This window comes from Salmo trutta, chromosome 4 (genome assembly GCF_901001165.1).
Source record: "Salmo trutta chromosome 4, fSalTru1.1, whole genome shotgun sequence".
NCBI lineage: Eukaryota > Metazoa > Chordata > Actinopteri > Salmoniformes > Salmonidae > Salmo > Salmo trutta.
The window spans coordinates 65004405-65026447 of record NC_042960.1 but is presented as its reverse complement, the minus strand read 5'-3'; the positions used below and the strand labels follow the sequence as shown (position 1 = coordinate 65026447).

Genomic DNA, 22043 nt, shown 5'->3' with positions numbered 1-22043 from the left:
ATATACACACTGTACGGTGGGTTTCTGTGGATAACAGCGGGTTTCTGTGGATAACAGTGGGTTTCTGTGGATAGCAGCGGGTTTCTGTGGATAGCAGCGGGTTTCTGTGGATAACAGCGGGTTTCTGTGGATAACAGCGGGTTTCTGTGGATAACAGCGGGTTTCTGTGGATAACAGCGGGTTTCTGTGGATAGCAGCGGGTTTCTGTGGATAACAGCGGGTTTCTGTGGATAACAGCGGGTTTCTGTGGATAGCAGCGGGTTTCTGTGGATAGCAGCGGGTTTCTGTGGATAGCAGCGGGTTTCTGTGGATAACAGTGGGTTTCTGTGGATAACAGTGGGTTTCTGTGGATAACAGCGGGTTTCTGTGGATAACAGTGGGTTTCTGTGGATAACAGCGGGTTTCTGTGGATAACAGCGGGTTTCTGTGGATAACAGTGGGTTTCTGTGGATAACAGTGGGTTTCTGTGGATAACAGTGGGTTTCTGTGGATAACAGTGTCTGCCACATTCCATTCACAGTACATCAGTGAATAGAAAAGACTTGAGAAGAAACATACTATGAATCTGGTTGAGTTCTTTCTCCTGACGCTCCTGAGTTTCCTTCAGCGCCCGGCCAAGCCTCTCCTCATTGATCTGGAGAACAACATGAAACGAGTATTAGTCAGACCGGGTCAGAGAGTCACCTCGAGATTAAACTATCAATGTCTTACACAATGCAGAACCCCTGCTTCCGTGTCACGGCTCTCAAGTCTAACGATACTAGTTATCACACTGTCGGTAGAATGTGAGAGAGAGAAGGAGAGAGAGAAGGAGAAAGAGAGAGACAGCCACCTTCTTCCACTCCTTCTTGGCCTGGGCTACAGCTTTAAGGAGGAGGTCTTTACAGGTAGACATGAGGAGTTCCCTGACGCTCCCGCTGGCTCTCCTCCTCCCCTCCACCTCTCCTCCGTTCTCCTTCTCTTTGTGGGCTCCTCCTCTGAGGAGCACAGACTGCACCTCCTTCAGCCCAGCCTTAAGCTCCTGGAGCACCTCCTCCCGTTCCTCTGCTCTGCCCTGCCTCCTCTCCTCCTTGCCCCTCCTATCCTCCTGCCTCTTCCAGTCCTCCTCTCGGTCCCTCAGAGCCTGTTGCAGCTCAGCCTCCTTCTGCAAAAGGAGCTCTTTCCTCTGGCGCTCCGCCTCCCCATTCGCCTCCTTCCGCACATCCTTCTGCGCCTGTTTCAGCTGCTCCTCCTGGAAGGCCTGCAGGGAGGAGATCTCCTGCTGTTTCTCTCTGTTCCAGGAGGCTCTGGCTGCAAGTAGCTCGGCTTTCAGCAGGGCAGCCTTCTCCTCTCTCTCATGGTCTAGCTGGCTTTGCAGATCATCCACCTGGCTCTGCAGATGTGCCACCTCCTCCACCTCGGTCTTCAGGTCCTCCTCCAGCTGCCTCCAACGCCGCACCTCCTCTTGGAGCTCCTCAACTCTCTGGTCTCCTCCCTGCTCCTCCTCTTCCGAACTCCTCAGCCTCTCCTCTGCTTCCCTCAGGGCTAGGGACACCTGACACAATCAGAGAGAAACTTGAACTACAAGATGCTTTGGAGTGAAGCAGAAGAAGTGCTACGTTTTGTTACCATCTGACTACTGGGATTAAGTTAGTTAAAAGGACCATTTCACCGCTAATCTTTCAATTCATTCATTGTTTAGATGTTAAATACTGTATAACTTAGCGACAAAGATGAGATGTATTTTATCCAGGGATGATGTTAAATACTGTATAACTTAGCGACAAAGATGAATATTATCCCCAATATAAGCAACATTCAAACTGAGTCAGACAAGAACACAGTAAAACACAGTGAAACAGTGACAGTCAATTGTACCCGTTGTTGAACATGTTGCTCCTGTACTTTCTCCCAGTTCTCTCGTTCTCTCTGGAGCGCTGCCTTGTACTCCGGCAGGGAGGGGAGGTCCTGGAGCCAGAGGCTGTAGGCTCTGCTTACTGCCCCTTCAACCTGTAGGAGACAATCAGAGAGACATTCACAAAGCGTCTTAGAGTAGAGGAGTGCTGATTTAGGATCAGTTTTGCCTTTTAGATCAGAATGAATAAGGGAGCTGGTCCTAGATCAGTACTCCTACTGTAGACACATTCATAAAGTGTCTTAGAGTAAAAGAGTGCTGATCTAGGATCAGTTTAGCATTTTAGATCAGAATGAATAAGATGACATGGACAGGAGGGAGCTGATCCTAGATCAGTACTCCTACTGTAGACACATTCACAAAGCGTCTTAGAGTAGAGGAGTGCTGATCCTAGATCAGTACTCCTACTGTAGACACATTCATAAAGTGTCTTAGAGTAAAAGAGTGCTGATCCTAGATCAGGGGGTGTTTTCACTAGGATCCAAAAAGGAAGCAAACAGGGAGGGAAAATACACTACATGAACAAAAGTATGTGGACACCTGCTCGTCGAACATATCATTCCAGAATCGTGGGCATTAATATGGAGTTGGTCCCCCCCTCTTTGCTGCTGTAACAGTCTCCACTCTTCTGGGAAGGCTTTCCACTAGATGTTGGAACATTGCTGAGGGGACTTGCGTCCATTCAGCCACAAGAGCATTAGTGAGGTCGGGCCATGATGTTGGGCGAGTAGGCCTGGCTCGCATTCAGCGTTCCAATTCATCCCAAAGGTGTTCGATGGGGTTGAGGTCAGGGCTCTGTGCAGGCCAGTCAAGTTCTTCCACATTGATCGACAAACCATTTCTGTATGGACCTCACTTTGTCCATGGGGCCATTGTCATGCTGAAACAGGAAAGGGCCTTCCCTAAACTGTTGCCGCAAAGTTGGAAGCACAGAATCGTCTAGAATGTCATTGTATGCTGTAGCGTTAAGATTTCTCTTCACTTGAACTAAAGGGCCTAGCCCTAACCATGAAAAACTGCCCCCAACACTCTGCTTAAAATCATTAGGAGCTATAAGTAGTCAGTTAACTAACTGGTAAGTCAAGTCATATAGGGAGGGATTTCATTGCCACCTTCTGGATCAGAAGTAATGTTGCCAACACCGGGCTTAAATTTATTAGGAGCTATAAGGAATAAGTTAACTCATCATTCTTCATTTTAGAATAAGGCTGTAACGTAACAAAATGGAGGAAAAAGTCAAGCGGTCTGAATACTTTCCGAATGCACTGTTTTTACTGTGTAAGTCTATGGAAGGGGGTGAGAACCATGAGCCTCCTAGGTTTTGTATTGAAGTCAATGTACCCAGAGGAGGACGGAAGCTAGCTGTCCTCCCAGACCATTATTCCTCCTCCATCAAACTTTTCAGTTGGCACTATGCATTCAGGCAAGTAGCGCACTCCTGGCTTCCGCCAAACACAGATTGGTCCGTCAGACTGCCAGATGGTGAAGCGTGATTCATCACTCCAGAGAACACGTTTCCACTGCTCCAGAGTCCAATGGTGACGAACAGTTCTTGTGCTGACGTTGCTTCCAGAGGCAGTTTAGAACTCAGTAGTGTGTTGCAACCGAGGACAGATAATTTTTACGCGCTGAGCCGTTGTTGCTCTTAGACGTTAACCACTTCACAATAACAGCACTTACAGTTGACCGGGGCAGATCTAGCAGGGCAGACATTTGACGAACTGACTTGTTGGAAAGGTTGCATCCTATGACAGTGCCACGTTGAATGTCACTGAGCTCTTCAGTAAGGCCATTCTACTGCCAATGTTTGTCTATGGAGGATTGCATGGCTGTGTGCTTGATTTTACACATCTGTCAGCAACGGGTGTGGCTGAAATAGCCGAATCCACTAATTTGAAGGGGTGTCCACATACTTTTGTATCTATAGCGTACCTGAATGTGTCCGATAGAAACTTGTTTTCAGTTTGAAGTTAAACGGTTTCCATAGCAAAAGGTTTTGGACTAATGATTACGCTGTAGCACTACTTCCCTGAGACACTATGAATATGGAGCCAACTCTGTTATAGTCAGTTAGGGCCAATGTCCCTCCCTGTCCCGACCTGAGCTCCAATGTTACAGAGTAGATCCCTACCTGTCCCGACCTGGGCTCCAATGTTACAGAGTAGATCCCTACCCCCTGTCCCGACCTGGGCTCCAATGTTACAGAGTAGATCCCTCCCCCCTGTCCCGACCTGGGCTCCAATGTTACAGAGTAGATCCCTACCCCCTGTCCCGACCTGGGCTCCAATGTTACAGAGTAGATCCCTACCCCCTGTCCCGACCTGGGCTCCAATGTTACAGAGTAGATCCCTACCTGTCCCGACCTGGGCTCCAATGTTACAGAGTAGATCCCTACCCCCTGTCCCGACCTGGGCTCCAATGTTACAGAGTAGATCCCTCCCTGTCCTGACCTGGGCGCCAATGTTACAGAGTAGATCCCTCCCCCCTGTCCCGACCTGGGCTCCAATGTTACAGAGTAGATCCCTCCCCCCTGTCCCGACCTGGGCTCCAATGTTACAGAGTAGATCCCTCCCCCCTGTCCCGACCTGGGCTCCAATGTTACAGAGTAGATCCCTCCCCCCTCCCCCGACCTGGGCTCCAATGTTACAGAGTAGATCCCTCCTACCTGTCCCGACCTGGGCTCCAATGTTACAGAGTAGATCCCTCCCTGTCCCAGGCTTCAACCAGGGATCATTCTACAACACCTCATACTCAAGAAGCACCATCAATACTACTGACCCAGAAAAGCCACATCACAGGCATTTGATTTCACATTAACACACCTCACAAGTGGATAGGTCTGGCATGCAAAACCATGGCGATGTGATCCCCTGTATAACTAAATGATGAATACATATGATTCAGATACAAGACTTGATTGAATGGTCTTTCCCTCTGACCTGTTTAGACATGTCCTCCAGGTGTTTCTCCTGTAGTTCTTTCTGGACTCGTTTCCCAGCATCCTCCACTGCTCTGCGTCGTGTCGTGTCTGCCTCTCGCTGCAGCTGGAGCCTCTGTTCCCGGAGCCTGTGGTAGTAGTAGTGGTAGTAGTGGTGGTAGCGGTAGTAGTAATGGTAGTAGTGGTAATAGTAGTAGTGGTAGCGGTAGTAGTAGTGGTAGTAGTGGTAATAGTAGTAGTGGTAGTAGTGGTGGTAATAGTAGTAGTAGTAGTGGTAGTAGTGGTGGTAATAGTAGTAGTAGTAGTGGTAGTAGTGGTAATAGTAGTAGTGGTAGCAGTAGTAGTAGTAGTGGTAGTAGTAGTAGTAGTAGTAGTGTTTATTGGTTGTTCACAGTCATATACAGCCTATGCTTCTCATTGGAGCCAAGGGTTTAAGTCAAGCAAGTCAATCATACTGATTTGTAGACAATTTACAACCATAGATTGTCATGAAGAAATTAAATCCTACAATAAATCACAACAGTATAGAATGTGTAAAATACCTAGTGTCCAGCTCCTCCATAGTGCAGCCTGGAGCAGCCTTGGTCCTCTCAGGACTGGATGTCTGACAGACCTTCTCCTCATCAGTTAGGTCCGTCTGAGACTCCTGGGTATCTGTGGGTCTCTGTCTTCTGGTGTCTGCTACGGCTGCCTCCAGCCTCTGAGTCCAGGACCTGTCCATCTTCACAGGACAGAGGGGGAAACCATAGAGATATATTATCCAGGATGTGATCGGGACAATGAGTATGTTTACATGAACACTAATAATTCGTTATAAAACTGATTACGGCAGAAGGCAGAGTATGCCATTAGTCACGTAAACAGCTTACTCAGCTTATCTGCGTAAAGGTCATAATTGGAAGTAAACATACACTGATCAAAAATACCTGGTTTTCTGAGCAATCTTTCAAATTCTTAGGATATGTAAACCGTTTACTAGGTGTTCGAGCGGATTATTTCATCGGCGCATGTGTTCACATCAGCAGTACAAGCCTCCCGCTTACGTACAAGTGAAGTGAGTTCGGGAAAAATCTGAAAGTATCTTAGAAATAGTTCACATACAAAACTTTATACGTCCGAACTCAGAATCAAATCCGCTTCCCAAAAAAAAATAACATGGTCGCTGTGCTAGAACGGTTATTTAGATCGCCGATTTTCTACATTTATCAATGTCCCATAATGTAGCTTGATTTCAGATGTGTCCATGTAAACAGGATTATTAGGTTAAAAATCGTTTTTCTTGAAATGCATGTAAATATTTCAAATCAAACTATTATATTAATCTGACTATTCACAATAACTGTATTATTGTGTGCATGTAACCATACTAAATAATAGATCATCAAGAAAAGTAGCATAATGTATTGGTTTAGGAGGGGAAGGTCAAATGCAGGAATAAAACATAACCCTGATTATCACAGATCTGCACCTCTAGTCCACCATTAAATCTGTACTATGAAATATAGTATGTCAATCTGTATATATTTTAATAAATCTTAAATTACAGGTTAGTCTTATTCTAAAATGGATTAAATTATTCCCCCCCCCCACTTAATTTACACATAATACCCCATAATGAAAAAGCAAAAACAGGTTTAGAAATGTTTGCTAATTTATTACAAATAAAAACCGGAAATTTCACATTTACATAAGTATTCATACCCTTTGCTCAGTACTTTGTTGAAGCACCTTTGGCAGCGATTACAGCCTTGAGTCTTCTTGGGTATGATGCTACAAGCTTGGCACACCTGTATTTGGGGAGTTTCTCCCATTCTTCTCTGCAGAAGAATGGTATTTATGTTTTTTATTTTTAATACATTTGCAAAAATTACTAAAATTACTAAAAACCTGTTTTCGCTTTGTCACAGGGTTTGTCATGTGTATATTAATGAGGATTTTTATTTTATCAATTTTAGAATAAAGCTGTAACGTAACAAAATGTGGAAAAGGTCAAGAAGTCTGAATACTTCGCGAAAGCATTGTGTGTGTGTGTCACACACACACACACACACACACACACACACACACACATACATACATACATATATACATATATATATATATATATATACACACACACAACACAAATATAAACAACATGTAAAGGTGTTGGTCCCATGTTTCATGAGCTGAAATAAAAGATCCCAGAAATGTTCCATACGCACAGAAATCTTATTTCTATCAAATGTTTTGTGCACAAATTTGTTTACATCCCTGTTAGTAAACAATTCTCCTTTGTCAAGATAATCCATCCACCTGACAGGTGTGGCATATCAATAAACTGATTAAACAGCATGATCATTACACAGGTGCACCTTGTGCTGGGGGCAATAAAAGGCCACTCTAAAATGTGCAGTTTTGTCACACAACACAATGTCTCAAGTTGAAGGAGCGGGCAATTGACCTGCTGACTGCAGGAATGTCCACCAGAGAAGGTTGCCAGATAATTGAATGTTAATTTCTCTACCATAAGCCGCCTCCAATGTCATTTTAGAGAATTTGGTAGTACATCCAACTGGCCTCACAACCGTAGACCACGTGTATCCATGCCAGCCCAGGACCTCTACATCCGAGATCGTCTGAAACCAGCCACCCGGACAGCTAAGGGGAGTATTTCTGTCTGTAATAAAGACCTTTTCTGGGGGGAGCCCAACCACGCCCAACCATGGCTAAGCCCCTGCCCAGTCATGTGAAATCCATAGATTAGGGCAAATTACTTTATTTCAATTGACTGATTTCCTTATATGAACTGTAACTCAGTAAAACCGTTGAAATTGTTGCATGTTGCGTTTATATTTTTGTTCAGTACACACACACACACACACACTTCACAGCACTGTTGTTGAGAGCTCGCAAGTCAGCATTTCATTTTACCTTTTACACCCCGCTGGGTCAGCGTTTCCAAACCCAGAGGTGCTACCTCACGATACCTCTGGGAACGGTTCGCGAAGCAGACTCGACAGACAAGACCGAGGTTTAGGGTTTGGCAAGTCAACGGGAGAAGTCAAATATTATTCTTTAGGTTGTACATTTTAAAGGCACGCCCTACAGATTAAAGAAAGGCCCGCCCTACAGATTAAAGAAAGGCCCGCCCTACAGATTAAAGAAAGGCCCGCCCTACAGATTAAAGAAAGGCCCGCCCTACAGATTAAAGAAAGGCCCGCCCTACAGATTAAAGAAAGGCCCGCCCTACAGATTAAAGAAAGGCCCGCCCTACAGATTAAAGAAAGGCCCGCCCTACAGATTAAAGAAAGGCCCGCCCTACAGATTAAAAGGCACGCCCTACAGATTAAAAGGCACGCCCTACAGATTAAAAGGCACGCCCTACAGATTAAAAGGCACGCCCTACAGATTAAAAGGCACGCCCTACAGATTAAAAGGCACGCCCTACAGATTAAAAGGCACGCCCTACAGATTAAAAGGCACGCCCTACAGATTAAAAGGCATGCCCTACAGATTAAAAGGCACGCCCTACAGATTAAAAGGCACGCCCTACAGATTAAAAGGCACGCCCTACAGATTAAAAGGCACGCCCTACAGATTAAAAGGCATGCCCTATAGATTGGAACCAATGTCTAAATAGCTGAACCTGTTATTACTCCAACCTCGTGAAAGTGGCAAGCCGACACGTTTTCGCGACATGACCGCCAGACCAGATGACGTGTTTCTGCACATGAGTTTAGCTAGCTAACGTCGCCTAGAAAAGGTGATTGGGGATTTATATTGGAGAAGCAGTTTCTGCCCATCTTCATACTGTACTGTCTTTGGCTGTATCCTATGCATATGACAAATAAACTTTGATTTAATTTTTTGGTCCATGGGGCGGCAGTACTGATCCATTCATAAAGCACGACGAGCTACAGATGGAACACAAGACAACTCCTACCTCCTCCTTCTCCTCCCTCCATATAGCCTTGGCCTTGGTCAGCTGGGTTTGGACCTCTTGTCTGAGCTCCTTGTCCTTCTCTTCGGACCACTGGACTCTGAGCTTGGTGACATTCTCCTGATGCTGGCTCTCCAGGTCTGATCTCAGCTTCTCCAGAGCAGCTCTGCTCTCCTCTAGAGTTTTCAGCTGAGAAAAGGACACAAATCCAAAATACATTTTTCAATTAATTATTCGCTTGAGGTGGGAACTTTTCACAGAGATCAGAAAACAGCCCTTATTCCCCGTCTAAAAATGGGTAAAGATCCTTTGGGAACGCTCCAGCTGCAGGTCCTTGTCAATTTTGAATCAGGATTTCAAGCTGCATGTGAAGGTCCAATCAAGAAGATTGGACACTTGTATTTCATCCCTAACGATCCGGACCAGGCGGGCTTCGTAAAGGGCCGCCCGGCTTCGTACAATGTCCGTCACTGACTACATATTGACGCTGTTAAGCAGCAGCCCGGTGCAGCCTACTATTTGGATGCAGTCAGAGAAGGCTGTGTGGAGTCGGACTATCTATTATCAGTTTGGCTTCAGACCCTCAGTTATACAGTTATTACGCTGGTCCCACTGCACGAGTTCAAACGTGCCAGGGGTCCGCTTGAGTTTGAGTCTCATAGGAGTACAAAACAGGGTTGCCCTGGGGTCTCACTAGAACCTCTTGCGCAGACTGTTGGGAAACATCAGTATATACAGTACCAGTCAAAAGTCTGGACACACCTACTCATTCCAGGGTTCAAATAAGCAAAGAGAAAGGACATCATTATTTTAAGACAAATGTGCAGTCAATCCAGAATATTTCAAGAACTGAACAGTGCAGTTGCAAAAACCATCAAGCACTATGATGAAGCTGGCTCTCATGAGGACCGCCACAGGAAAGAAAGACCCAGAGTTACCTCTGCTGCATAGGATAAATTCATTAGAGTTAACTGAACCTCAGACTGCAGCCCAAATAAATGCTTCACAGAGTTCAAGTGACAGACACATCTCAACATCAACTGTTCAGAGGAGACTGCGTGAGTCAGGCCATCATGGTCAAATTGCTGCAAAGAAACCACTACTAAAGGACACCAATAAGAAGAAGAGACTTGCTTGGGCCAAGAAACAAGAACAATGGACATTAGACCGGTGGAAATCTGTCCTGAGATTTTTGGTTCCAACCGCCGTGTCTTTGTGAGACGCAGAGTAGGTGAACGGATGATTTCCGCATGTGTGGTTCCCCCCGCGAAGCATGGAGGAGGAGGTGTGATGGTGTGGGGGTGCTTTGCTGGTGACATGGTCAGTGATTTATTGAGCCACTCTTTTGTTGCCTTGGCCGTGTGTTTTGGGTCATTGTCATGCTGGAATACCCATCCACGACCCATTTTCAATGCCCTGGCTGAGGGAAGGAGGTTCTCACCCAAGATTTGACGGTACATGGCCCTGTCCATCGTCCCTTTGATGCGGTGAAGTTGTCCTGTCCCCTTAGCAGAAAAACACCCCCAAAGCATAATGTTTCTACCTCCATGTTTGACGGTGGAGATGGTGTTCTTGGGGTCATAGGCAGCATTCTTCCTCCTCCAAACACGGCGAGTTGAGTTGATGTCAAAGAGATCCATTTTGGTCTCATCTGACCACAACACTTTCACCAGTTGTCCTCTGAATCATTCAGATGTTCATTGGTAGACTTCAGACGAGCCTGTATATGTATTCTTGAGCAGGGGGACCTTGCGGGCGCTGCAGAATTTCAGTCCTTCACAGCGTAGTGTGTTACCAATTGTTTTCTTGGTGACTATGGTCCCAGCTGCCTTGAGATCATTGACAAGATCCTCCCGTGTAGTTCTGGGCTGATTCCTCACCGTTCTCATGATCATTGCATCTCCACGAGGTGAGATCTTGCATGGAGCCCCAGGCCGAGGGATATTGACAGTTCTTTTGTGTTTCTTCCATTTGCGAATAATCGCACCAAATGTTGTCACCTTCTCACCAAGCTGCTTGGCGATGGTCTTGTAGCCCATTCCAGCCTTGTGGAGGTCTACAATCTTGTCCCTGACATCCTTGGAGAGCTCTTTGGTCTTGGCCATGGTGGAGAGTTTGGAATCTGATTGATTGATTGCTTCTGTGGACAGGTGCCTTTTTTACAGGTAACAAGCTGCGGTTAGGAGCACTCCCTTTAAGAGTGTGCTCCTAATCTCAGCTCGTTACCTGTATAAAAGACACCTGGGAGCCAGAAATCTTTCTGATTGAGAGGGGGTCAAATACTTATTTCCCTCTTTAAAATGCAAATCAATGTATAAAATTTTTGACATGCGTTTTTCTGGATTTTTTTGTTGTTATTCTGTCTCTCACTGTTCAAATAAACCTACCATTAAAATTATAGACTGATCATTTCTTTGTCAGTGGGCAAACGTACACAATCAGCAGGGGATCAAATACTTTTTCCCCCCACTGTAAATCCACATGACAACAAGCAAACAAGACAACACAAACAGATCTGGGAACAGGCTATTGTTCATATAGCATCTTCATAAAATGTGTGTGTGTGTGTGTGTGTGTGTGTGTGTGTGTGTGTGTGTGTGTACTAGACTATATACCTCATTCTCCCTCTTCTTCTCCTCCTCCTCCATTCTGCCCTGCAGGTTTTCCTCCAGCCTGTCTTTGTCCTTGCAGAGTGAGATGTAACACTCCTGTACTGCCACCATCTCTCCATTCACCTCACACAGCTTGGCTCTATCCAGAGAAGAACGGATTGTCATTGTAGACGAGGTTATACAGGAGACCTCTTAAAAACTGTTACTGACTGAGATGGCAGAATATGGTATATATGTTGCCTAGCAGACACTTTTACTCAAAGCGACCTACAGGCGGGCGGCAGGCAGCGACCTACAGGCGGGCGGCAGGCAGCGGCCTACAGGCGGGCGGCAGGCAGCGGCCTACAGGCGGGCGGCAGGCAGCGGCCTACAGGCGGGCGGCAGGCAGCGGGCGGCAGGCAGCGGCCTACAGGCGGGCGGCAGGCAGCGGCCTACAGGCGGGCGGCAGGCAGCGGCCTACAGGCGGGCGGCAGGCAGCGGCCTACAGGCGGGAGGCAGGCAGCGGCCTACAGGCGGGAGGCAGGCAGCGGCCTACAGGCGGGAGGCAGGCAGCGGCCTACAGGCGGGAGGCAGGTAGCGGCCTACAGGCGGGAGGCAGGTAGCGGCCTACAGGCGGGAGGCAGGTAGCGGCCTACAGGCGGGCGGCAGGTAGCGTAGTGATTAAGAACGAGAAGGTCGCTGGTGTTCGAATCCCCAAGCTGACTAGGTCAGAAATGTGTCGATGTGCCCTTAAGCAAGGCACTTAACCTCAATTGCTCCTGTAAGTCGTATGTGATCACAGCAGGAATTATTGACCCCAGGGCCAAGCCGTCGCCGGAGCCACACAGGAGCTCTTACTGTAGCTGTTGTATCTGCAGCTGGTGGTCTGCCGTGATGTCATCGATCTGAGCTGTGTGTTCCAGGGTGAGTTCTGAACGAACGCGGTTCACTACGTCGTCTCTGAACTGCTGCTGGGTCCGCTCATACCTGGACCACACACACACACACACACACACACACACACACACACACACACACACACACACACACACACACACACACAGTAGTAGTCCAATGAGTCATTACACACCTGCACAGTCACTCATTTTCCCATATGATGACTAGTATCCATTAGGATATTATGTGTTACACAGTACACCAGCTATATAGAGATACAACTATTCTCTGTGTTATACAGTACACCAGCTACAGTTGGGGAAAAAAGTATTTGATCCCCTGCTAATTTTGTACGTTTGCCCACTTAAAGAAATGATCAGTCTATAATTTTAATGGTAGGTTTATTTGAACAGTGAGAGACAGAATAACAACAAAAAAATCCAGAAAAACGCATGTCAAAAATGTTATAAAATGATTTGCATTTTAAATGAGGGAAATAAGTATTTGACCCCTCTGCAAAACATGACTTAGTACTTGGTGGCAAAACCCTTGTTGGCAATCACAGAGGTCAGGCGTTTCTTGTAGTTGGCCACCAGGTTTGCACACATCTCAGGAGGGATTTTGTCCCACTCCTCTTTGCAGATCTTCTCCAAGTCATTAAGGTTTCGAGGCTGACGTTTGGCAACTCGAACCTTCAGCTCCCTTCACAGATTTTCTATGGGATTAAGGTCTGGAGACTGGCTAGGCCACTCCAGGACCTTAATGTGCTTCTTCTTGAGCCACTCCTTTGTTGCCTTGGCCGTGTGTTTTGAGTCATTGTCATGCTGGAATACCCATCCACGACCCATTTTCAATGCCCTGGCTGAGGGAAGGAGGTTCTCACCCAAGATTTGACGATACATGGCCCCGTCCATCGTCCCTTTGATGCGGTGAAGTTGTCCTGTCCCCTTAGCAGAAAAACACCCCCAAAGCATAATGTTTCTACCTCCATGTTTGACAGTGGAGATGGTGTTCTTGGGGTCATAGGCAGCATTCTTCCTCCTCCAAACACGGTGAGTTGAGTTGATGCCAAAGAGCTCCATTTTGGTCTCATCTGACCACAACACTTTCACCAGTTGTCCTCTGAATCATTCAGATGTTCATTGGCAAACTTCAGACGGGCATGTATATGTATTCTTGAGCAGGGGGACCTTGTGGGCGCTGCAGGATTTCAGTACTTCACGGCGTAGTGTGTTACCAATTGTTTTCTTGGTGACTATGTCCCAGCTGCCTTGAGATCATTGACAAGATCCTCCCGTGTAGTTCTGGGCTGATTCCTCACCGTTCTCATGATCATTGCAACCCCACGAGGTGAGATCTTGCATGGAGCCCCAGGCCGAGGGATATTGACAGTTCTTTTGTGTTTCTTCCATTTTCGAATAATCGCACCAAATGTTGTCACCTTCTCATCAAGCTGCTTGGCGATGGTCTTGTAGCCCATTCCAGCCTTGTGGAGGTCTACAATCTTGTCCCTGACATCCTTGGAGAGCTCTTTGGTCTTGGCCATGGTGGAGAGTTTGGAATCTGATTGATTGATTGCGTCTGTGGACAGGTGTCTTTTTTTACAGGTAACAAGCTGCGGTTAGGAGCACTCCCTTTAAGAGTGTGCTCCTAATCTCAGCTCGTTACCTGTATAAAAGACACCTGGGAGCCAGAAATCTTTCTGATTGAGAGGGGTCAAATACTTATTTCCCTCATTAAAATGCAAATCAATTTTGTTGGTATTCTGTCTCTCACTGTTCAAATAAACCTACCATTAAAATTATAGACTGATCCTTTCTTCATCAGTGGGCAAACGTACAAAATCAGCAGGGGATCAAATACTTTTTTCCCCCACTGTATATAGAGATACAACTATTCTCTGTGTTACACAGTACACCAGCTATATAGAGATACAACTATTCTCTCTCTAGGGATGCCAGGACACAGACATTCACCCCAGACTAACCTCTGAGCAGCCTCCTGCTTCTCCTGGTCCAGCTCCTGAATCATCTCTCTCATCTTGGTACACAGCTCTGAGTTAGCCCCCTTCACTTTCTCCTCCCTCTGCTTCAGCTCCACGTTCTTCTTCTCCAGCGCCTGGGAGGGGGACAGACAGACAGACAGACAGACAGACAGACAGACAGACAGACAGACAGACAGACAGATAACTGTGAGAATGTAACACTGAGGTGGGTGCTGGAAAATGCTATTGATAGATCATAATAATAACACCACCATTTAGAAGACACTTTTATCCAAAGCAACTCAACTCAAATACATACATTATTTTTATACATATGGCTGGTCCCGGGAATCGAACCCACTAAATCAAACCAAATTTTATTGGTCACATACACATGGTTAGCAGATGTTAATGCGAGTGTAGCGAAATGCTTGTGCTTCTAGTTCCGACCGTGCAGTAATATCTAACAAGTAATCTAACAATTTCACAACAACTACCTAATACACACAAGTGTAAAGGAATGAATAAGAATATATACATATAAATATATGGATGAGCGATGGCCGAACAGCGTAGTCAAGATGCAGTAGATGGTATAGAGTACAGAATATACATATGAGATGAGTAATGTAGGGTATGTAAACATTATATAAAGTGACTAGTGATACATTAATAACAGCCAATGTTTTATATCCTGGCGTTGCAAAAGCCCCATGCTCTACCAACTGAGTTGTGATGTATTGGGACTTTAGTTCAAACAGAGATACCATCTTCACACGACCGTGTCAAACCAGAACTACACTTTCTGGGCTCGTCACAGATTGGTAGAGCTCAGCTTGGTGCAGCTCAATAGTGTGAAAAGTCTTCTAGTATCTTTATCAAATGATGAATAACCTCGAGGCGTTCTTGCAGGCGCTGCCTGTTCTCCTGCAGCCTGGACAGCTCTTTCTGGGAAGCTACATCTGGATGTGTGTCCACTGGTCTGGTTTCTGCTGTGTTGCTGGTCTGTTCCTGGTCTAGCTGGGTCTGGAGCTGGTCCACCTGCAGGGATGGGAAAATAGGAACTTTGACTATGGGGTATGTGGGTTTTAATTATACACTCGAGGATGAATCAGAAGAGGGAATTATTTTCATTTCACGTTTATTTAACCAGGAAAGAGCCTTGAGTTTAGAAACCTCTTTTGCAAGGGCGGCCTGAAATTCCTCAGGAAAAAAACCGAAATAAAATCCCATCACTAACCTGTCCCTGTGAGTCCCGTAGCTGGTCCTGCAGCTGACTGATCCTTTGCCTCTTCCCCTTCAGACTGGCCAGACAGCGCTGTAACTCTGCCCGGAGCTCCTTCACAGCCCCGTCCTCCTTCTCTCTGGGCAGCTTTGGGTTGGGCTCAGACACTTCCACCAGAGGAGTGCTACGGGACAGAAGGAGAACATCATACACGTGAAATTATACAATTATACACGTGCCACGTAGCAGACGCTTTAAATCCAAATACATTTACAGACAGTGCAGACGTTTGTATTATGTTTGTGGTCCTTGCGGGATTTGAACCAACGACCCTGGCGTTACACGCACCATACTCTACCAACTGAGCCATTCAGGACCACTAACAATACACCTGTAAAACATCTCTTAATAGACAAGACTGGCAGTCTGGAGCTTATAAAACTGAACAGGGTTGGGGCCTCAAATCCTTTTCAATTCAGGAAAATAAACTGACATTTTAACTTCTCATTTAGTTAACTTCCTGAATGTGACTGAAGTGAAATGGAATTGACCTCAACCCTGAAACTGAAACAAAATAGATACATGAAGTTCATGTCTAAGGGTACAACAGTCAATTGTTACATTGCGTACCTGTGAAGTCGTCCGTTCTTACAGTTTGTCTTCTTGATCCCCAGGTCTACATAGGAGTCAGACAGCTGGTTCTGCCAGATATCTCCTCCGTTCACCTCAACAGAGAGGACTCCATGTTTCACAGCAGACTCATACAGACAGATCTGCTCCTTCAGCTCAGACAACTCCTCCTGAGATGGAGAAAAAAAGGGGACATAACATATTAGAACTGCTATAATAAGGCATTATAAAGCCTTATATATAAACAGGTATTAAAGGGTTGATCTGCCCCGTCAGCTCCGGTAGAAACCAAGAGGTGAGAGACACGTGTTATAACCACTAAAGTAGGCATTATAAAGTCTCTTGAATGCTTATTACAGGTATTAAAGGTTGATCTGCTGTAGAAACCAAGGAGAGCAGTTTTACATGATACGTTTACATTATTTACTTACATTTAACTCAACAAGTGAAATAGAAACAAGTAAAGTGTTTGCGTGATACACATTTTCTTTATATTCTACATTTCTGGATATAAACCACAGGAATACCTGCAAGGCTTTGTTCATGTTGTCACTCATGGTCTTGGCTGACTGAGTCTGTTGTAGTTTCATTTGCAGCTGGCCCATCTCCTGGACTGAACCTGAACGACAAACAGGTGATGGATAGAGGGGGCTTGGACAAACAACAGGTGATGGACAGAGGGGGCTTGGACAAACAGGTGATGGACAGAGGGGGCTTGGACAAACAGGTGATGGACAGAGGGGGCTTGGACAAACAGGTGATGGACAAACAACAGGTGATGGACAGAGGGGGCTTGGACAAACAGGTGATGGACAGAGGGGGCGTGGACAAACAACAGGTGATGGACAGAGGGGGCGTGGACAAACAACAGGTGATGGACAGAGGGGGCTTGGACAAACAACAGGTGATGGACAGAGGGGGCTTGGACAAACAACAGGTGATGGACAGAGGGGGCGTGGACAAACAACAGGTGATGGACAGAGGGGGCGTGGACAAACAACAGGTGATGGACAGAGGGGGCGTGGACAAACAGCAGGTGATGGACAGAGGGGGCGTGGACAAACAGCAGGTGATGGACAGAGGGGGCGTGGACAAACAACAGGTGATGGACAGAGGGGGCGTGGACAAACAGCAGGTGATGGACAGAGGGGGCGTGGACAAACAGCAGGTGATGGACAGAGGGGGCGTGGACAAACAACAGGTGATGGACAGAGGGGGCGTGGACAAACAACAGGTGATGGACAGAGGGGGCTTGGACAAACAACAGGTGATGGACAGAGGAGGCTTGGACAAACAGGTGATGGACAGAGGGGGCTTGGACAAAGAGGTGATGGACAGAGGGGGCTTGGACAAACAGGTGATGACAGAGGGGGCTTGGACAAACAGGTGATGGATATCAACAAGCATTTCCCAAGGTGGTGACACAGACACGACACACACGGACACACACCAGTCTGTAGCAGTTTGGCACACTGCTGTTGGCTCTCCTGTAGGCGCTGTGTGAGAATGTTGATGACTCCTGCTCTCTCCACCTGCTCCTCCTCTCTCCGTCTCTCCTGCTGTCTTCCCTGATCACGCAGACCCTGGACCACCTCCGCCTGGATGATACCACAGCCACTGAAGTGGTTAGTCTGGGATTCACTGACCACAATGTGACAACTCTTAGGTTCACAGTCTATCGTGACCAGAGATTACCCAGGACCAACACAGCAAACTTCACCACGGATTCATTTAAAGCCTTTATAAAGCTGGTTATAATACATTCATTACATTGTCATAAGCATGTATGAACCTCTTACAATGTCTCATTAGCTCAAGATAATCAAAATAATGAAGTGTGATACCAAAGAACAAACGCTAAGTGATCACGTTTACTGGTTAATATGGAGGTCAACATCAATTCCACTGGGTCCTGACCTGTTCTTCCAGGGCCTGATTGCAGGTGTCCAGTCTCTGCTGTAACACCAAGAGCTTGGCGTCGTGCTGCTCTCTGACCACTGTTAGGTCTCTGTCGTGTTGCTCTCGGAGTCTAGACAGACTGTCTGACCGACACAGTTCTGTCATCTGCTGCTGCATGCTGTCCACCGCCGCCTCCGCCACACGCTGCCTCTTGGTGTTCTAGAGGGAGACACACACACACACACTTGTATTCCGCAGGCTTATTCTCACCTCCTCTCTCAAAGTGTGCACTGCACACTCCCCATCGTGGCTCTACAAGCGTTGGCGAAAGCGTGAGTTGAGGTAGGTTCCCAACATTGTTAAAACCATGAAAAGGAGCACATTTTGGGAGAAGGGTAGAGAATTGGGGGGCAACCATAGTGTCTATAACAGGGCTCTCCAACCCTGTTCCTGGAGAGATACCCTCCTGTAGGTTTTAACTCCAACCCTGTTCCTGGAGATATACCCTCCTGTAGGTTTTAACTCCAACCCTGTTCCTGGAGAGATACCCTCCTGTAGGTTTTAACTCCAACCCTGTTCCTGGAGAGATACCCTCCTGTAGGTTTTAACTCCAACCCTGTTCCTGGAGAGATACCCTCCTGTAGGTTTACACTCCAACCCTGTTCCTGGAGAGCTACACTCCTGGAGGTTTTAACTCCAACCCTGTTCCTGGAGAGCTACCCTCCTGTAGGTTTACACTCCTACCCTGTTCCTGGAGAGATACCCTCCTGTAGGTTCGGAGTCAAAACCTACAGGAGTGTGTCTCTACTGTAAGTGACTCTGGATAAGAGCGTCTGCTAAATGACTCTGGATAAGAGCGTCTGCTAAATGACTCAAATGTAAATAAAACACGGTAGGCCGACTCATTAGGTTCTTTCCAAATAAATGTTTATTCATATCATGTTTCTTTTGACCTGCCTAAAATGAATAAAGGATTTATTGTGATGGTGTCAGCTATATTACATGGATTTATTAGACTTTTTAAACTGTAGATGTTCCAAAGGTCTGCATCAGTGGCTTGTAGGCTGTGTGGAAGCCATGAAGCTAAATGTGTTTATGTTAACGGTCAGTTACCGTGAGACCAGGACAATAACCGGCTGACAAAATGTCATGACAACCACTGATAAGAGAATTATCTAGAGGTAAATTAATGAATAATCCATCATTAATTAGTAGTTATGTAGCATGAAAAATCAATGTACTGAATGGTTAGTCCCATAAGGTCTAGTAGAAGGCCGGGACAAAATGTGTGTGTGTTTAAGCAGGGAGGTATCTCCAAGGTTTCTCTAATCTCGGGGGGGGGAAGGAACGGGCAGCGCTGGATAGTGATTAACGGTAGTGAGAAATACAGGGAGTGAAACATACATCTAATGTTTGTGTGTGTATGTATGTGCATAAGTAAGGAGGGAACTAGAAAATAAAGGTCTTTGTTATTGGGACTTCAGAACGTTCTCATGAATAAAGCCGAATGAACCTTTTGCAGAAAGCTGAGTCCTTGCCTAATTATTTAACCCATTGTCTTACAAACCTTGGGAATTAGTCAAGGCTTATTGATTATTATCATTAAGATATAAAATTCCTTTATCAACCACAGCCCTAAATACAACTTTCTAATCCAACTGACTAGAATCTGAATACAGGTCTCCCATCCAAGTGCAGGGTGTAATGCAACCAAGGTGTAATCCATTATCGTCATGGTAACATCAACAGACATAAACCGTACCTCATGATCTTGGTCAGTAAGAGCCTGAACCTGCAGTTCCAGAGTCTTAACGCTAGTCTGCAGCAGCACCTCTCTCTCCTTGGCCTCCTCCATCCCTCTGCAGGACTCCTTCAGACTCCCAGCCAGACCCTCCTTCTCATCTGGGAGGAGAGGGGGGGGGGGGGGGGGGGGGACAGGAGAGAGAAACATCTAGGTATTCAGGTGTAACAGAGTGCATTCAGTTCTGCCATGAGACGGCCTGGAACTCACAACCTTCTGCACCATAACACACCGCTCAAAGCCAACCCCTCTTAGCCAACAGAGCAAGAGACTAGTCCGTCACTCCGTTGAGTGTCAGTTGTCTTTTACATTTCAGATCAAAGGGAAACATGTTACGGGCGAGTTTTCACTTCCACTACACATGCTGGTGACAGTTCATGAAGTGGGTCAGTAGACTGAGCTAGCTAGCTAGCGGAACGGCTAGCTAGCTAGCTAGCTAGCATCTGGTTTCAGTGTCCACACACCTCTCACGATGGCAAACTGATGCTCCAGGTATCTCATATTGCGTCTTGAATCCTCCAGTTTCTGCTCCAGGTCTTCGATCTGTCTCAGCTGGGCCTTGTTGAGGATCTGGAGCTGGGCTAGTTGCTGAGTGTCTGCAGTAGCTGGAACACACGCAACAACAATTCAAATTAAATCTCCTATCTTATCAATAAACAACTGTAACAACAACAACAGAACCAGTCAAATTTTCCATACATCCAAGTAAAATATCAGAAAAACTTTTTAAAAATATAAAAAATGTAATTCTTTGGCCAACTTTGTCAAAAGATCCTGAACATCCAACCAAGACAATGTGCCGAGTCCAGGAAGTCTCTTACTCTGTGCCGAGTCCAGGAAGTCTCTCTGCAGCTGGTCATAGTGGTCGTCGAGGTGCTGGTGGGGGACCTCTGAGTTGAACATCTTGGGCTGGATGGCAGGCTGGTAGGGGTTGTAGTTGGCCTTGTAATGGTCTCCTGATCCCCTACTGTCAAACTTCTACAGGAAGACAACATAACAACAGTGAGACAATAAATCAGTTTGATGAGCCCAGAGACTAACGAATTTCAATGCATTAACACTGGTAACAAGATTCTCATTTTGTTAAATGCCACATTTCATACAGTCACATTACTGTCCATAAAAAAAATTAAAAAAATGTTTTTATCTACTCTCATTGGAATCTTGTTGAAGTAAAAAAAATACAAATCAAATATGACCCCACTCACTTGGACATGTTTCCTGGTGCTGCTCTGCTCGTCCCCATGGTCCCCCACTACTCTCTGGTAGTCCACCCCAGGGAGAACAGCTCCACGTGGGTACAGCTCATCTCTATACCCCCCTTCCTCCGTGGAGAAGTCAGGGCCGGCTGCTGCAGACTGCTCAGTACCCACGCTGGTGTATGTGTAACTCTCACCATACTGCTGCTCCTCCTGTTTGGAGGGGACATGAAGGTGTTTTATTAACCCCGCGTGACTCCTCCTGTTTGGAGGGGACATGAAGGTGTTTTATTAACCCCGCGTGACTCCTCCTGTTTGGACATGAAGGTGTTTTTTAACTCCGCGTGACTCCTCCTGTTTGGACATGAAGGTGTTAATTAACCCCGCGTGACTCCTCCTGTTTGGACATGAAGGTGTTTTATTAACCCCATGTGACTCCTCCTGTTTGGAGATGAATGTGTTTTATTAACCCCGCGTGACTCCTCCTGTTTGGAGATGAATGTGTTTTATTAACCCCGCGTGACTCCTCCTGTTTGGAGGGGACATGAAGGTGTTTTTTTAACCCCGCGTAACTTCAGTTGCAACTAAAATATCATAAAGGGCTACATTTGAAGAGAATAGACATGTCTCTGGCTCATAATTAAAAACCTTGGGACTGGTTTCCCAGACACAGATTAAGCCTCAGAAGCTCTTCCACTTCAAAACATCCTTTTAGTTCAGGACTCGTCTTGATGATTTATTAGGGCATTTCAAGTTAAAAACGTGACGTACATGCTGGTACTCAGTCAGACCTGGCTGGTTCCAGGGCTGGGGGTGGCCCTGTTGGGGGAGACTGGCATGGTTGGCATGGCCGTTGATCTGCCCAACCACAGCAGCCTCCTCGTAGGGGTACTCTTCATGGTAGGAGCCGTGGTCATAGTCCTGCAAAGGGCAAAGACAATATTGGTTTCCCTTTAAAATATGTTGGAAATACCACGTCCCCGGATACTACACTTATCACAAGACCTCGATATGAACCCATATCACACAATCAACACTGACAAGGAATGTATTGTTTGTTGAA

The 22043-nt window shown here is 46.3% G+C and overlaps 1 protein-coding gene across 4 annotated transcripts in view; it reads right to left on the bottom strand.

Moving 5' to 3' along the window:
• The window catches only part of cep152 (centrosomal protein 152), a 42612-nt gene that overhangs the window by 6292 nt on the left and 14277 nt on the right, over nucleotides 1-22043 (bottom strand). For all 4 annotated transcript variants that reach the window (XR_003878004.1, XM_029751795.1, XM_029751793.1 and 1 more), the window contains 20 exons: nucleotides 21752-21901; nucleotides 20990-21193; nucleotides 20603-20759; nucleotides 20246-20386; nucleotides 19743-19882; nucleotides 17999-18199; nucleotides 17532-17679; nucleotides 16609-16700; nucleotides 16082-16251; nucleotides 15467-15635; nucleotides 15121-15267; nucleotides 14230-14360; nucleotides 12204-12332; nucleotides 11370-11505; nucleotides 8758-8943; nucleotides 5375-5553; nucleotides 4834-4960; nucleotides 1858-1989; nucleotides 833-1534; nucleotides 559-634 (listed from right to left, as the gene is read on the bottom strand). Coding sequence is in view for 3 of the 4 variants with exons in the window: in XM_029751795.1 (XP_029607655.1) it covers nucleotides 559-634; nucleotides 833-1534; nucleotides 1858-1989; nucleotides 4834-4960; nucleotides 5375-5553; nucleotides 8758-8943; nucleotides 11370-11505; nucleotides 12204-12332; nucleotides 14230-14360; nucleotides 15121-15267; nucleotides 15467-15635; nucleotides 16082-16251; nucleotides 16609-16700; nucleotides 17532-17679; nucleotides 17999-18199; nucleotides 19743-19882; nucleotides 20246-20386; nucleotides 20603-20759; nucleotides 20990-21193; nucleotides 21752-21901 (3517 nt within the window). In the remaining variant the exon portion in view is untranslated. The remainder of the gene's footprint in view (nucleotides 1-558; nucleotides 635-832; nucleotides 1535-1857; nucleotides 1990-4833; nucleotides 4961-5374; nucleotides 5554-8757; nucleotides 8944-11369; nucleotides 11506-12203; nucleotides 12333-14229; nucleotides 14361-15120; nucleotides 15268-15466; nucleotides 15636-16081; nucleotides 16252-16608; nucleotides 16701-17531; nucleotides 17680-17998; nucleotides 18200-19742; nucleotides 19883-20245; nucleotides 20387-20602; nucleotides 20760-20989; nucleotides 21194-21751; nucleotides 21902-22043) is intronic.